Source organism: Nicotiana tabacum, chromosome 12 (genome assembly GCF_000715075.1).
Source record: "Nicotiana tabacum cultivar K326 chromosome 12, ASM71507v2, whole genome shotgun sequence".
NCBI classification, from domain to species: domain Eukaryota; kingdom Viridiplantae; phylum Streptophyta; class Magnoliopsida; order Solanales; family Solanaceae; genus Nicotiana; species Nicotiana tabacum.
In genome coordinates this window covers 59,133,703-59,149,222 of record NC_134091.1, presented here as the reverse complement: position 1 = coordinate 59,149,222, position 15,520 = coordinate 59,133,703, and the positions used below count along the sequence as shown (strand labels likewise).

The following is a 15,520-nucleotide window of genomic DNA, read 5'->3' as shown; positions in this document are numbered from 1 at the left end:
AGCCATAGCATTTAGCAAGGCAACCAATACTTTGAACACATTACCAAATAGTAGTACAACTTAACAAGAGCATTTGGAATACATATTGAACACAAAAGTCTTTTAACACAAAGTCTATTCGAAATAATCGATTCATAATTAGTAACTTGGGACTTACAATGACATTGTGAGATTCAATTCTAAGGGAAGCGTTTAGCCAACATACCTCACTTGAACTTCCTTAAAGTCTAAAATATTCCGAAAATCTTAGCAACTTCGATCTATTTCAGAAATATAACAAATTGAACCAAAAATTAGGAAGACGATCATAGTTCCAGCTCATTCGAGCGTTTTATCATATACTAGGTGTGCATTAAGGTTTCAAGGCCCTACTATGATGGATTCCATCATCCACCCATTATCTACCATTTTTAGCCCAATAATCTTCCTGCACCCCTTGATAACACATGCATGCAAGAGGAACAACTCCCACACCCAAGAATTGCCTTACTAATTACCTATTTTTAGTTAAATTTAGAAATTGAGGGTTAGGGTGTAGAATCTTATCTCTAAGATGAAGACCTAGTGTGTTTTCCTTGTTAATCTTCCAAGATTTGAGTAAGAATTGAGGAACAATTGGTTGAGGAACTCTCTCCCTCTCTAGAGCACTTTCTCACTCTCAAAATGTGAGGTTCTTACTTAAGAAATGGTCCATAGAGTCTATATAACGAAATGTGGTCGGGTTATAAAAACCAAAAAAATGAAGCTCCGAAACAAAATCTCCGGTCGCATATGCGACCGCATAATGCTTATGCGGTCTGCGAAATGGCCCTCCGGAACTGGGCATCTCTGCCTGGGTATGCGGCCATTCTGCGATGGCAAAGTGGACCGCAAAATCTCCTCCCGGAATTCCTCATGTCGATCCTGTGATGCAATCTGCAGCCCGCAAAGTAATTATGCGGCCGCATTATGGCCCACAAATTTTGCTCAAGTTTCTGCTTCACTGTGCGGCTCGCAGAGTGATTCTGCAGCCGCAGAGTGGGCCTCAGAAATGTCTTTTTCTGCCAATATTTTCCTTTAACTCCCTAACGCATTGTTCAACCCAAAAAGGCCATACTACCATCACCAAACATATAGCCTACCTCGCCACCACAGAACCTCGGGTTTTAGGTAAAATTTTACGGGACCTTACAACGAAAATCAAAAACTCAATCTCGTCTTGTCGCTTGCGGCGATGATAATTTGGCAGATGCCAAGATGTTTAACAAGAATTGACCAACGGACAAACCTATAATTCACGAAGACGTTTTTGTGAGTAATTTCCACCTTTACATGACCATTATTTGCTTCATAAATTCGACAGCAATCTTTTATTCATATATATTCCAATATTACTCAAACTTAATGATCATAACAATAAACAAATAACTAACGAAAGATCTTTAATATGAAAGAAAACAAAATTTTAAATAAAAGAGTAAAGATGGATATGCTCCATTCATCAGAAAAGTATCGATGCAACGCTATCTTAAAACCGGGAAAGAATTTGGGACATCATCTCCAACTTTTGAAATATCAAGCACAACAATAGGGGACCTCGAGAAGAGTGTAATAAAAGTTACACCCTAAACAAATGCTGAAGACCAAAGGAGCAAAGAAAAAGAAGAGAAAAGCTACATAAAGAGTTACTATTTAGTTGAGTATGGGATAAAGCTAAATCATGCAAACTAAGACATTTTGCTGAGGTTCCCTCCTAGCTGTGTAGTTGCAAGTGTAACCTTGAAAAAATTGCCCCTCAAAATAACCCAACAAAAATATGTTTGCTTAACTTATCCATAAAGAAAATGTTATTTTCTCCAACCTGAAAAACATAGCTTGCAACAATAAAAGTATACAAGAAATTCATTGGACATAATCTAAAAGATGTTTCCAGAGAAACATCAATAAGCACCATTCTTCTCTACTGGACACCAAAAAAGCTCAACTTCCCAAACCCTATCTTATCAAAATCTAAATCTTGATATTGAAGTAATCATGGTCAAAATGATGCAATCTCACATATCCATCTTCACCACCACTTGAGAAACTGCAAAATGAAATAGGGAGTTCACATGACACTCTAGATGGAAGAATCAATTAACCTGGTCATCATCAGAGGCTTAAAACATATTCAACATGGAAATTGATCAACATTATACCATCTAGAAGTAAACGAGGATATAACAGGTAATTAGAAACAACACATTTTAACATGACAAAATGAAAGCGGAAAGCAGCATAGAACACATTGGGGCGCTAGTGGACATCAGATAAAAGATAAGATCAGGACAACAATAAAAGACATGTTTGCTGGACCATGACATGAACCTCTGAGAATGACATCAAGATATCGTTTTTCCTACCACAAGGTTTAGGATGCAACTGCAAAGGAGGAAGTTCAAAGGAGCTGTCTGCATATTTTATTGTTTTTTTCATAGCAGATTTCAAATGTCTACAATAGAATAATGGTCACAGTAGTATGTTCTCCTATCTCATTTTGAGCTCCAGTTTTTATTAACCAATTGAAGTTGTAATCCTCAAGGATGCAATTGATTGATGGTAAACAGAGAGACACGTTTCGAGACCAGAATAATACCTCACTTTCCTATCCTTTTTTCCTTATCCAAAAAAGGGGAAGGAAGCTGAGAGAGGTTCTACTCTGATCTCAAAAAACATTTGTGTTTCTGTTCTAGATTCTAGTGTAAACAACAACATACCCAGTATCATCCCACATAGTGTTCTAGATTATAGTGTATGTGTTTCTTCTACAACACGAAACCTCTTTCAAGATCTGTCCAACATCAAACAAAGATCCATTTTTATGGCCTTCCTATGTATCTTTTTACTTCCTTCACCTCTACCCTTCTTCACTCACTTCTCCTCTTTCGACCCATCATCTCCTCACCCCAATCAAACATAAGATGGAAGAGAAGTACGCACATGCACTTGTTGAGCTTGAAGCTACAAGAGAAATGATATATATGTTTTGGTTGTGCACAAAAAAAATGCTAACGTCAAGAACTCTAGTCCACTATGCTTGAGCCTATATTCTTGCACCAGACATGATGTAGCTACGGGATACTAAAAGTTGCAAAGTGAGGAAAGAGAGATGCCACAAGCTCACCGCTTGTTATCAATGTCCACAGCTGAAGAAAAGACGTGACAAACCAACCAAAACTAAAAAAATACCAAAGACAAGTACTTGCTCCATTACTTTTCTCATGCAGCACTACACTTCAACAACTTGCTGAAGATCAAATAGATATTAATGGAAACAATGTCCATTGTGCTCTCTCCAACATTGGAAAAAACAAGATTTGAGTTTTGGAGTTCCTAAGAACCATTCGCACTGCGTTGTCAAATGGAAAACTTAGCTCCGTTCGACATATCCACCAACATAAGTTCTCAGTAAATATACACCATGAAAATTTTAAACTCCGAGCATCGAACAATAGCAACAGGGGCATCAGATTTTCAAAACCCCACCACAATGCAGTCACCAAACATCAACTAGAGTTTCCTTGATAATACTCCTACCATAGAAACAATCCTACCAAAAGACAGGAGGCATCAAATTTGCAAACCCCACCAGACAAACACAAGATTTCTCCTTACTGTAAGCTTATCTTAATATGTGCTTTCAGTTACACCTCAATTTCAAACTAGTTGGAATCAATTATATGAATTCTCTTTATCCGTTCAGCTTTATTCGGGCCAATTTCACTAGAATACTAAATAATTTGTCTTGTAAAACAAATTACAGGTAGTCTAAACTAGAGATTCACTAAACTTAGTAACATACACTGACATACAAATCTCTAACAAAACTGCAAAGGTCCCTGACAAACATCTTAACTTTTTTTTAATCTAAATAAATCTTAAAAGCACTTCAAGGAAAATTAAAAAGGATCAATTGAATTAACTCAATTTCAACCTAATATAAAATTAGGAACCATGGTCCTAACAAAAATGAGTTCCAATCAAATATGACGTCTTTCTTTTCCTCTTTTCACCTTTTAGTTGAAAGGATCCAAAACTCGTTACTTGGTCCAAAAACTTGGAGAGAAAATAAAGAGAATCATCAAGGACTGCCACACTGGCACCAACAGGCAGTTGGCACATTGAAACAAAAAATTTCACTCTTCTCGTCCAAAAATGGTTGCCTTAAATTTCCAAGCTGTCCTAAGAAAAGTCCACCTTTTTCTTGAACAGGAACATTTTTATTCACTCATCATTACTTTTCAATATACATGCGATTCAAAGAAAAACTGATTAGGAACCACTATCATTCTTATTAAACTTAATTCTTAAAAAGCACAACTTCATCTTTGGCATATGGAGGTAGCAGTAATACAAAAAGAACCGATAAGACGAGAAAAGATGAGATATCTTAAAACCCCATAAAGAAAAAGGCAAGAACACAATTTTTAGGAAAAAGTATTGCATTAAAAATCTAGAATACGTGATCCCAAATCAACTTCAAAAATGGGCATAAGTACGTGAGCACATCCACATATGAGATGCAAGAACATGGAATGATCAGTTACCTTTTCCCGTCAGGATTGAAAGCCAAAGCATTTATTGGTCCAAAATGCCCTTTAACGCCTCCTATCTCTTGTTGAAGAATCTGATGCATTTCCAGATAGAAATTACAAACACTCCGAAATGTTACGAAACCGAATAAAACTCACCCTTTCTCCTTTTTCTCTTTATCGGGGTGGGGGAGATCATTCCTAACACTAAGAGCATCTCTGCTTACCTTGTCGTAGAATTTGGCCTCAAACTTTCCAGCACGGTGATCAGTAGTTGTGACAGCTGAAGCATCCTGACCACCTCCCAAAACCACCTATAGACAATGAGGAGCATTAGATTAGAAAGATACTTTAAGAAATATTACAGAAGCCATCGGAGAAACTGTTGCTTGTACAAACATGGTACCAAATTTTAGACAAGCAAAAGCAAACCGGTGCAAAGTGAGACATCTCCATTTTTGTTTTTTGTGAGTATTTTTTAATCAGTGATATCACAAGAGAAATATCCTGCGCAGGATTAAAGATCTACCGCAGGATAAACGGATTATTCATTCTCTTGTGATAGTGGACTTGTAACTCTCCACCCAAAAATTGTTTTTGAGCTTAAAAGACTTCATAAAAGACTTAGAACACTGACTATTAACATAAAGTGAGCTGCAATTGGCAGACATTATCTTCAAGGATGTAGGGTAACTGCATGAATATTTGAAGATTTTAACACGTCGCACAAAACAAAGCACGCTACATAGGGACAACAGATATTTGTACAGTAGAACCATTCAATATATTAGTTAAGGAGTGTGTCAATACATACATGATTAAGAAGCGGCGACATTGTGACAGCATTCACTGGTCGTTCAGTTGTATAGTTCTTGATAAGTGTTAAAGTTCTGATGTCCCAAAGCTGGAAAATCAGCAGAGAGATTAGTAACTAAGAGGAATTATAAAAAGAAAGAAACAAAGTGGAATTTGGGCGTGCAAAGCTAAAAATCAGAAATGGAAGTATATTGCCAGTGAGTTGCAAGAACTTAGAATGAAACACTGGCCATACTTCCAAGGGCTATAAAGAGCTACCTTTGCAGATTTATCAAGGGAACCGGTAATGAAGTGCGAACCATCTACTGACTTTTGTAGCGATGTAATACCCTTTTTATGACCAACTTCCTTGTCAGACTCCTTCAGTATCTTTCCTGTCTGCAGATTTTGAAAGACCGTCAGAACACTACAATAGCTTACAAACAGCCAGAACTATCTTAAAACTAAATAAAATTTTAAAAAGAAAAACAAAACAAAAAAACAGGCAGTGCAATGTAAATTGAGCAAAAGCACTCCTTCAGTATCTTTCCTGTCTGCAGATTTTGAAAGACCGTCAGAACACTACAATAGCTTACAAACAGCCAGAACTATCTTAAAACTAAATAAAATTTTAAAAAGAAAAACAAAACAAAAAAACAGGCAGTGCAATGTAAATAGAGCAAAAGCAGGCCCACCTGACCAAAAAACCTAACTGTTCAAAAAAAATTAAATAAAGTATCTAGAGTAATAAGACAAATTATCTTTTGAACTTCACATATTGCCAGCATATTTTTCCATAATGCTGAAACGCACCAACGTACCTCAACATCCCAGATACGTATTACAGCGTCTTCACCGGCACTTATGATTGTTCTATTCAGGGGTCCCCACACAGCTCTATTGATTCTTCCCTGGGGACCCTTTAATGTGAGCACTGATTCGCCAATCTCTAAAATAATAAGATGACTTATTAGATACTGTGAATGTCAAGATCATGAGATGAAAGTCACGAAGTGCCCAAATTATGGAAGATAAAGTGGGTCACAGTAAGAGAGCAACCACCGGGGAAACAGCAGAAAACTATAAAAGGCATATATCGTCATCTCGAAGTCCAAAGCATATCAATGCATTAGATCATAGAGTTGACAACTCTGGAAGCATATCTGGCTTAACCCTTGACAACAAACATTCCCTAATGATACGTATCCTTTCTCATTTGTATTAATTGAATAGAAGGAAAACCCTGATATTCATTCACTTGTGCATTAACCGCACACGTCTTTATTTTTGCTTTTGATAACTTTCTTTACAGGACAACTGTTATCAATTCTCAAATTCTGATTCACGTAGCATAAAGGAAAATACAAAAAGCTAATTAGTCAAATATTAATGATAAGTGAATTGGATAAAAAACAAAAAGGGAATACAAACCGACTAGAGGAATTTTTTTAAATCCAAAAATGAACTTAAAAGAGGCGAGTGAGAAATAAATGTGATCTGTTTTGCCTCCCCAAGACCCCACACCAAGTTCCATATCCCCAGTAAATTATTTATTAAGTCAGAAATAACACTAGTAACTCTACAGTTGAAAGGACAAGTAATTGTAACAGGACAATTGATCTGGTTTCTCTAAGCTGCTTTCTATGGAGCAAGTATGGGAGTAGCTCTGTACACCATCAGCTTCCAACATGCATCAATAAATTCACTTTACATACCCAAATGTATCATGCTCCAAAACCAACATATAGTATCTAAGGGGACTAAGTGGCCAGTGGTAGAGGTACTCCAAACTTGAAAATAATGAGTGGACATGGTTTTACTCCAGTATTCTGGTTGCACTGATCACAGAGAATAAATGAAATGGTGGGATTTCTGCATTAATATTGGTTTTGGCAAGTATTGATGGATAAAGTAGGTGCCCGTATGGAAGTTGGGTTTTGAAACTGCTGCCACTGATGGCAGAATCAGTACCAAGAGGGAACCTTATGCAGGTTAAGTCTCCGTGCTGTTTTCAGCTTGAGAACAGGGGTCAGGGCACACATATATAGAACCGGGTGGCCTGAGTTGGCAAGTCAGAGAGAAATAGAATAGCACATTAAATCGACATATTTTAACAATTAGTCATATGCTGATATTTGTAATGAATAACCACATAGTCATATGCTGATATTTATAATGACAAGACTTCTTCAACATTAATAACCACTGCAGCCATACCAGGAACAATCTCAACCACCAAAATATCAGCACAAAAGAAAAAATAGAAAAACACCTGATAAATGATGGCAATGATAACACAACACGATAAACTAATTAGGAATCAGCAAAATTATTATAGCTACTTAATTGGTGACTTGAGAAACTATTCACAATATATCTAAGTCATTTAAAATTAGCTACGTGCTTATATAGTCATAATCAAATAGAAAATGCATCTGTACAACTCTGACTGAAGGTCATAAAAGAGTCCACTCTTCACATCTCTGAAAAGGAAACACAATAGGCTTAAGAATGGCTACAGTGGAGACATGATGCCTGTGCACAAGATACTTGAAACTTCATAGCAAAACAGCTCGCTCAGTGCTTTCACAATAATTCAGTTCATTAAAAAGAAAAGAGAAAACAAAGTTAACATATACTATACAAACACAAATATAATCCTGCAATTACTTATCAAAAAGACAACCCAACGATTAAACAAGATAACACAACAGAAGATCACCCTTAGAGTTCCAGAAACTTACGGTCACTGGGATCTCTGCTGATGCGTTTGACATGGATAGCAGATGGCAGTCCCATAAAAGGATCAGTGGTGATCACTGCGAGCTTATCACCAACCGAAAAATCAACAGACCTAGCAGGGGAATCAAAGTTGAATGTGAACAGCTGGGTACCAGTTTGGACATCCCACAGCTTTGCACTCTGATCCGCGCTTCCTGTTATTAGCCTGGCCGAATCCCCTTTAGCAAACGGGCAACAAGTCAACAACCACAGATAGTCATTTTACCATAGTTATAATAAACCTTTACCACACAAATACAAACAAAAAAGTTTCATTTGTTCTCTCGGTCTGTGACTTTGTATATTCATTAACTTTTTTTTAGAGAGAAAAAGAAAACATGTCAGCAAGTATTGAACCTCTGAGCTCTTTTAAGTTAAAAACTGACAAAACCAATGAGCTATAGCTATTTTAGTACTTTCAATTTTCAATGACCGAAGTGGATATAATACATAAAGAGAATACTAAGAAATTCCGTGTATTCAGATTGAGCTATATGAAGAAAAATAATGTAGAGAAATAAAGAGATCTGTGAAAGAAAGCTGTATATTCTTTAAGAAAAAAGACTATTTGGGTAAGGAAAGAAGTAAAAGATAGAGGACAATAAATCATCCTAAACAAAAGAAAATAAATGACTTCCAAAAGTTAAGCGACTGAAGCAACTTGGTTTTGCAGTAAATCAGTAAGACAAGCCCAGGATGATTATTGGATATTCAACTCTACAGTAATCACATTCATTAGAAAAATCTAAGTGGTTTAGCCAAAAGTGAGTTTAACATGTGAGAACCAAACAATGATCACTGGACAAGCCCTTAATGTTCTTTGTTTTTTTCACCTGACCAAAATCAATGCTTGGTTATTAGACTAATTATCACTTAATAGGAGATAATCAACTATTTGTCAACGAAATTGATTAATAACTAATTTTTTTGAGTGCCGCGGTTTCTGTGATGCCTTTTTCTCACCTTTACTAATCCACCAGGTAATAGCAAATGGGACTCGAATTGAGCCTCTACAGCTGAAATAAAACCTCGCGGTTGTTACTTCTAGCCTCAACCATTTAGTAATACCCTAGGGAATTAATTGATTTCAAACTTATTTTTTTCTAATCAGTGGATAATGAACGCGCCGTCTACCCTTCTTAAATAACAGGCTTTTTGTAACAGGGTTCGAACCCGTGCACTTAACCCATAGACCAAATCCCTAAGGGCGATTGATTTCTAACTTTAATTATCTGATAATCGCTCATCTAAATAATCAGAATCAATCAATCATCTAATTTGGCCCTAAACTAGAAAAAAGCTAATAAGCAAATAAAACAAGCGATATAATGTTAAATAAATCAGTTGGGGGTAATTACTGGAAACGTCGCAACACCAAACAGCGCCGTTATGACCACGGTAAGTGCCGAGACGCTCGCCGTTATCGGCGAACCAAACGGTAGGGGTATGGTCCTTAGCGCAAGAGAAGAGCAGATCCCCGTCTCTGTTGTATTTCAGAAACGTCAATGGCCTTTCGTGGCCCTTCATCAATATCGGCCTCATCTTCTACCGGACGACGATTACTCTGTGACAAGGGCGGCTCTAGGGTAAGGCAAGGGCTTCACTTGTAGAGGTTTTAATTTTACCAAAACGCATAGATAAGCCAAAAAGTGCTTATAAGCTTAGCCAAACACCCTCTTAATACTCCATATACTTTATAATTTATATTTATATAATATTTAATAAAAGATTTTAAAATTTGGTAAAAGTAAGATTGAGTGAGTTAATAGGATAAATTTTTTCTCTCACTGAATTAAATAATATATTTACCTTCTCATCAATTCTATTTTTCTTCCTTTATGTATAGTCTTTTTTCGTGTTTCTCACGATTTTACTTTCTAATTTTAACTCACATTTGATTGATCTACACACCGGAAAGTAAGTTCTTTTGTGTCTCATCTTTTCTAACTAAGAAATCTATGAGACAAATGTCGCAAGGTTCAAACCTTGATGAATAATGGGCTCACCCTTTTACCATTTTCACTTAAAGGAAGAATTCAATATCATATGACGTGCGCCTAACCCATACATAATGAGTTGCGCTCTCAATACTAGATCAAAGTTATGTAGTTTTTATAAAAGAAGTTACAGGGTCTTTTTAATATATTTTAGTTTTAGGCCACCAGTTTTGTTGAGTTACCCATAATTGATGATCAATAATTATTTACAGACTATTTTTCCACCATGAACGTATTGTTCAACTAGCTTCATTCACATTTGATAACTGAATGACACACTCACGTCATTTAATGTTCTTGCCATTATTGTCTTATCTTAATTGAGACTTTACAAATTTTATTGAGAATATCAGGGGTGAGCAAGTGGCTCTAGCAGGAGACTAGTAAAGCCTTGATTTAGGTCCCCAAAATTTTAATAATAGATTTTATAATTTTATTTTAAGTTAGACAATATTAATATTTGTAGAAAAAATAAAAAAAAAAACTACAAAAAAATGTAAAAAAGAAAGAAAGATGTCTACTCTTTAACAATAAAAATATTTTTAAAATTCTAAATTAAATTACTTAAATCTTCATATTAGTAAATATATTGTTTTACAACAATATCAAAGGTACTATATGGCAAATACATTTCTAACATCTCATTTATTTAAATTACCCATTTTTAATATAAATAATAATATTACTATGTGAAATTAAAGACTTTATCCCATTAAGAATATATATATATATATATATATATATATATATATATATATATATACCATAAACAACAAGTATTAAAAAAATGGCAAGATTAATTTTTTTGCATATATGTGTGTATATGTACTAATAAAAAAGTATAAGGCCTCTTATTAAAATTTGGCTTTAGCCACTACTTTTATGGAGCCGCCCTGACTTGGCAGAGATTCCGGCAAGGTAGCGAGGTGGCGAGCTAATATTCCGCTGTGTAAGAGTGACTGGGGCGGGTTGTTTTGTGTTTAGTGAAAGTAGGTTCGCTAGCATTGGGTTTATTTGTAAGGGTTTAGGTTTCGTGCTTCTCAACCCATCAAGAAAACAGTTAGACTTAGGCCTGGCCCATTCATTTTTGAGAAACTACAGGTTATGCAAGCTCATAAGCAAATTAGTATCAAAATTAACCAATTTATAAAATATTAACAATATTAATCAAATGTTACTAATATCATCTAATTAACTATTTGTAAGTCAAACTTTTTGCTTTCATTTGAGCGGGTGCTTTAGGAATAGATTGGATACATGTTAAGGAGTTTGATCTCGATTTTGGGATGATTTGGTAGAGTTTTGAGGTGGTTTGAATTGAAAATTCAAAGTAGAAGATAAACATGAAAAAAGATGATATGTATATCACACTGTGTATCATTTATGTATTACATTTATATTATATGTGTATCAAATGTGTATCACATGTATATCCATGTATACATGTGTATGGGATACATGCGTGATACATCTTAGATACACGTGTTGCAGACATTTTTTATAACTCGATTTAACTACGAATTTTGATAGCAAATAAGTTCAAATCACATCTAGTATTCCTCAAATTTTGTATATTGAGTGTTTTAAAAGAATTTCAACCATACACATTGAAATAGGTCCCTTTTTTCTTAGGTTTTTTGAATCCTGTATATTTTTTTTTCTTGTGTTTCATCACCTTGTTTGCTACCGCATCTATGAAATTTTCTTTCCGTTTTGCATCTAATGTTGTTGATCACGCTTACAAATATGGAAGGAGATCTTTGAGTTTGATTCTTGGAGAGAAAGATCCTTATTTATCTGGTTTTTAATTTTTATATATGCTTGGTTAGTTTTGGTAAGTATGTGATTAATTGCTAGAGACGTAAGCTTGGGCTTATTTTGGATATTTCCGTAAGATTCTCTTCATTTTTTTCACGAGTATATTTCCCATTCACAATTCCCAAGTCCTCCTAAAATAGGGAAAAAACAAAAATAGTCTGATTTACAACTGTTAAATGAAAAGTAGCCACAAGTTTAAAAGTAATCCAAATTTAACTACTTTTTTCATGTAAAAATAAAATCTGAACAAAAAGACTCTTAAAAATCCAAAAAAAAATCCAGCTTAATATGACGAAGTTCGAATTTTTTACAAATGAGATTCCAGCATAACGTGCTGAAATTTTATAATGTGTTGGAGTTCTAACATAATATGCTGAAAGTTTATACGCATGAGCTCCATAATTCAGCAAATTATACTAGAACTTTTCGTATTTCAGTTAGATTATTTTTGTCCATATTTTATCTTTTTATAAATAATGGCTATTTTTCATTGACTTTGCAAATATTGGCTATTTTTTAATTACCAGTCCGAAAACTGGCTAGCCTATGCTATTTTGACCCTAAAATAAGATATATTTCCACATTCATACTTTACCATAACACACGTTTTATTAATTTTAATCCTATATAATATAAAGTTAATGTCCGATGTATCGCAAAATTGGGGCATCAACTTAATTTTAAAACCCACTTAAGAACGTAGATGAATTAGTTTTGGAAGGGTCCCAAATTATGTTTTAATTGAACTTGCAATTCAACATGCTAATTGACTTCTCATTTAATGTTTGACCTTTTTTTAAGTGAGTTATGCATGTTGTTAATGCATATTCAATTCGTTAATTCAGAATTTAGTAAGCTAGAGTTTTGATGTTAATGTTCTCTAGGTCCAATGCACAGTTCTGAAAACAGTTAATGTACATTTAATTTATCAATGTAGTATTTAGTAATTTGAGATTTTGCATACTAATATTGTACAGATTCAGTCACTTTGTGTGAATGCTTTAAATTGTATTATTGTTAATTATTTCTCCTTCTTTACCCTATTCAATCCCCCAAATTATTGACAATCCTCACAAATTTTTCAATGATTCACCATCAAGAAATTGTCCACGCCGTCCATCTCCAACTTTAGTTTCTTAATTTTACTATAGCTTATTGCTCCACCATTGATAATTCGACAAATTTGAGTCGTAAGCTTCTTTTCCCTCTCTCCTGCTCTCGCTATATATATGTATTTTTTTAAATGTATATAACATTATCTTTTATATTTGTCTCTTTTATAAACCAATCTTGAATTTCCTCTTTCTTTATTGCCTTAACTTCAGTGTAGCTATTCTTGTTGTATTTCTTCATTGTATCATATCCATTGTTTCTATTATTATACTGTGCTATACCTTTTCAAATTCTTTATTTATTCCGGTAGGTGTCGTGACCTAACCTCATCACTACTCTATCGAGGTTAGGCTTGATACTTATTGGGTACCATTGTGGTGTATTCATATTATGCTTCTGCACTTGTTTTTGTGTAGATCCAGGTAGCTCATACCAGCCTAGGCATCCGTGAGTTGATCTTGGATCGGAGACTTCAAGGTATACCTGTCGACGTTCGCAGGCCTCGAAGTCACCTTCTATCTTACTTTCTAATGCGTACTCCTATTATAGACACTGATGTATTAGGGATGTTTCAGAATACTCGTGTACAACTTATGACTCGGTCTCACCATATTTTGGATATTACTTTGAGTTGTATTGTGGAGTCCTTTTATGATAGCTATTGGTTTAAATTGGAAGCTTTATTATTATTTTTGTTAATTCTTCATGTATGTTAGGCTTACCTAGTCTTAGAGACTAAGTGCCATCACGATATCCTACGTAGGGAGATTGGGGCCGTGACAGCTGACACAATATTTTATATACGTTCTTTAGTTATGGGCATTTATGCCAGGCACCCGTACAGTGCTAAGTGTTATTGTGTGTGATGGTAAGGGCCTTGGTCCAGGAACCGTGAGTGTGTTAAGTGTGGTTATTCTTGTTGGTTTCATTAGGATGATATTGAGTTGACATGTATACTTGACATGTAGGCATAAAGATGTATTTTTCTCATGCTAGACGGTAATATGAAATTTGATGATTTGATATGTATACTTGACACATAGATGTAGATATGTATTTTTCTCATGCTAGACGGCAATATAACATTTGATGATTTGACATGTATATTTGACATATAGACATAGAGATGTATATTCTTCATGCTAGACGGTTATGATTATTGATGACTCAACATGTATATTGACATGTAGGCATAGAGATATACTTTCCTCATGCTAATTGGTAAACGAAAATTCTTATCTAGTGTTGTGAATTGGAAAATACAGTTCTTTTGACAAATTCATGTTTAGTTGATTTTGGTGGAAAGATTTGGACTTGACTGTTATGCTTGAAAAGCATGTCTATCTTTCCGTAACTGCGATCTAGTTGAGCATAATATGTTTTGAGATTTTTTTACTGTTTTCGGCATTATCATATCTCATGTTATTATCGATTATTGATGTGGACTCCGACTATCTTCCGAGCTCATTGGTACTTTTAACTTAAGATTAGGTTTGTTACTTATTAAGTACATGGAATCGGTTGTACTCATACTATACTTCTACATCTTGCATGCAGATCTTGGAACTGATGTTGTTGTGTATGGTGGGAGTTGGCATTAAAGATGTACCTATTTTCAGGATATAGCTATCACTTGTCCTTGGTAGCTTTAGATTTGCAAATCTGCTTATATATATACCGAACAAATAATGTATTTATTTCATGCCATCTTGTTAAATTTTAAATTTTTGAAACTCATGATTTGTACTATCAATCCTTGGGTAAATGTATAAGAATTTCAATTATTTCATTTAATTAGTTTTTATTTATCTTGATTGGAAACTGTAAAATTGTTGTTTGGATTACCTAGCGGGTTGGATTAGGTTCCATCATGACTGGTGGATTTTGGGTCGTGACAGTGAGCCCCCTCCCCCCCTCCCACTCTCTCTCTTTATCTCTTTCCTCGGCTCGCGTGCCCCTTTCCCGACCCTTCTGCTCTCTCTCCTTCCCCGTCCGTGTCCCCCTTCTCTGACCCTTGTATTCTCTCTCCCTCCCCTGTTCGTGATCCCTTCCCTGACCCCTCTGTTATCTCCCCCTCCCTTGTTTGTGAACCCCTTCCCCGGCCCCACTTTCTGATTTTATTTCAATTTTTTTGAATTTGTTTGACTCTTTGTCTAATTATTTCTATACTCATACATTTTATAGTAATAAAGGAAGGAGAGAAAGCTGTAAAAACGATAGAAAATTTTGTGAATTTTTGCATCTAGGTTCACTCCACTGATAATGGTTCACTAGCTTGCCTCTAGGTTCCAGATATTTTTTAGATCCCTATTTGAAAATATTTTAGAATTGCTATAGATGTTTCTTATAAATAGATTTTTTGTTTGAGTAATTATAGTTATTATTCAATGCTCCTGTTAAATAGTAGTGGTATTATTTTGACTGAATTCACCTACAAAGGTAAAAATAATTATATGGATACGCTAA

At 34.9% G+C, this 15,520-nt stretch overlaps 1 protein-coding gene across 1 annotated transcript; it reads right to left on the bottom strand.

Moving 5' to 3' along the window:
* Window positions 1-1,741: 1,741 nt before the first annotated feature.
* Window positions 1,742-9,743, bottom strand: LOC107786562 (eukaryotic translation initiation factor 3 subunit I). Its single transcript, XM_016608054.2, has 8 exons — window positions 9,485-9,743; window positions 8,090-8,305; window positions 6,167-6,294; window positions 5,625-5,744; window positions 5,365-5,454; window positions 4,778-4,864; window positions 4,566-4,645; window positions 1,742-2,065 (listed from the first exon to the last, which is right to left on the bottom strand). The coding sequence occupies exons 1-8, from the start codon at window positions 9,666-9,668 to the stop codon at window positions 1,990-1,992; spliced, it is 981 nt and encodes a 326-aa protein (XP_016463540.1). The 5' UTR covers window positions 9,669-9,743; the 3' UTR covers window positions 1,742-1,989.
* Between the last annotated feature and the right edge of the window lie 5,777 nt (window positions 9,744-15,520).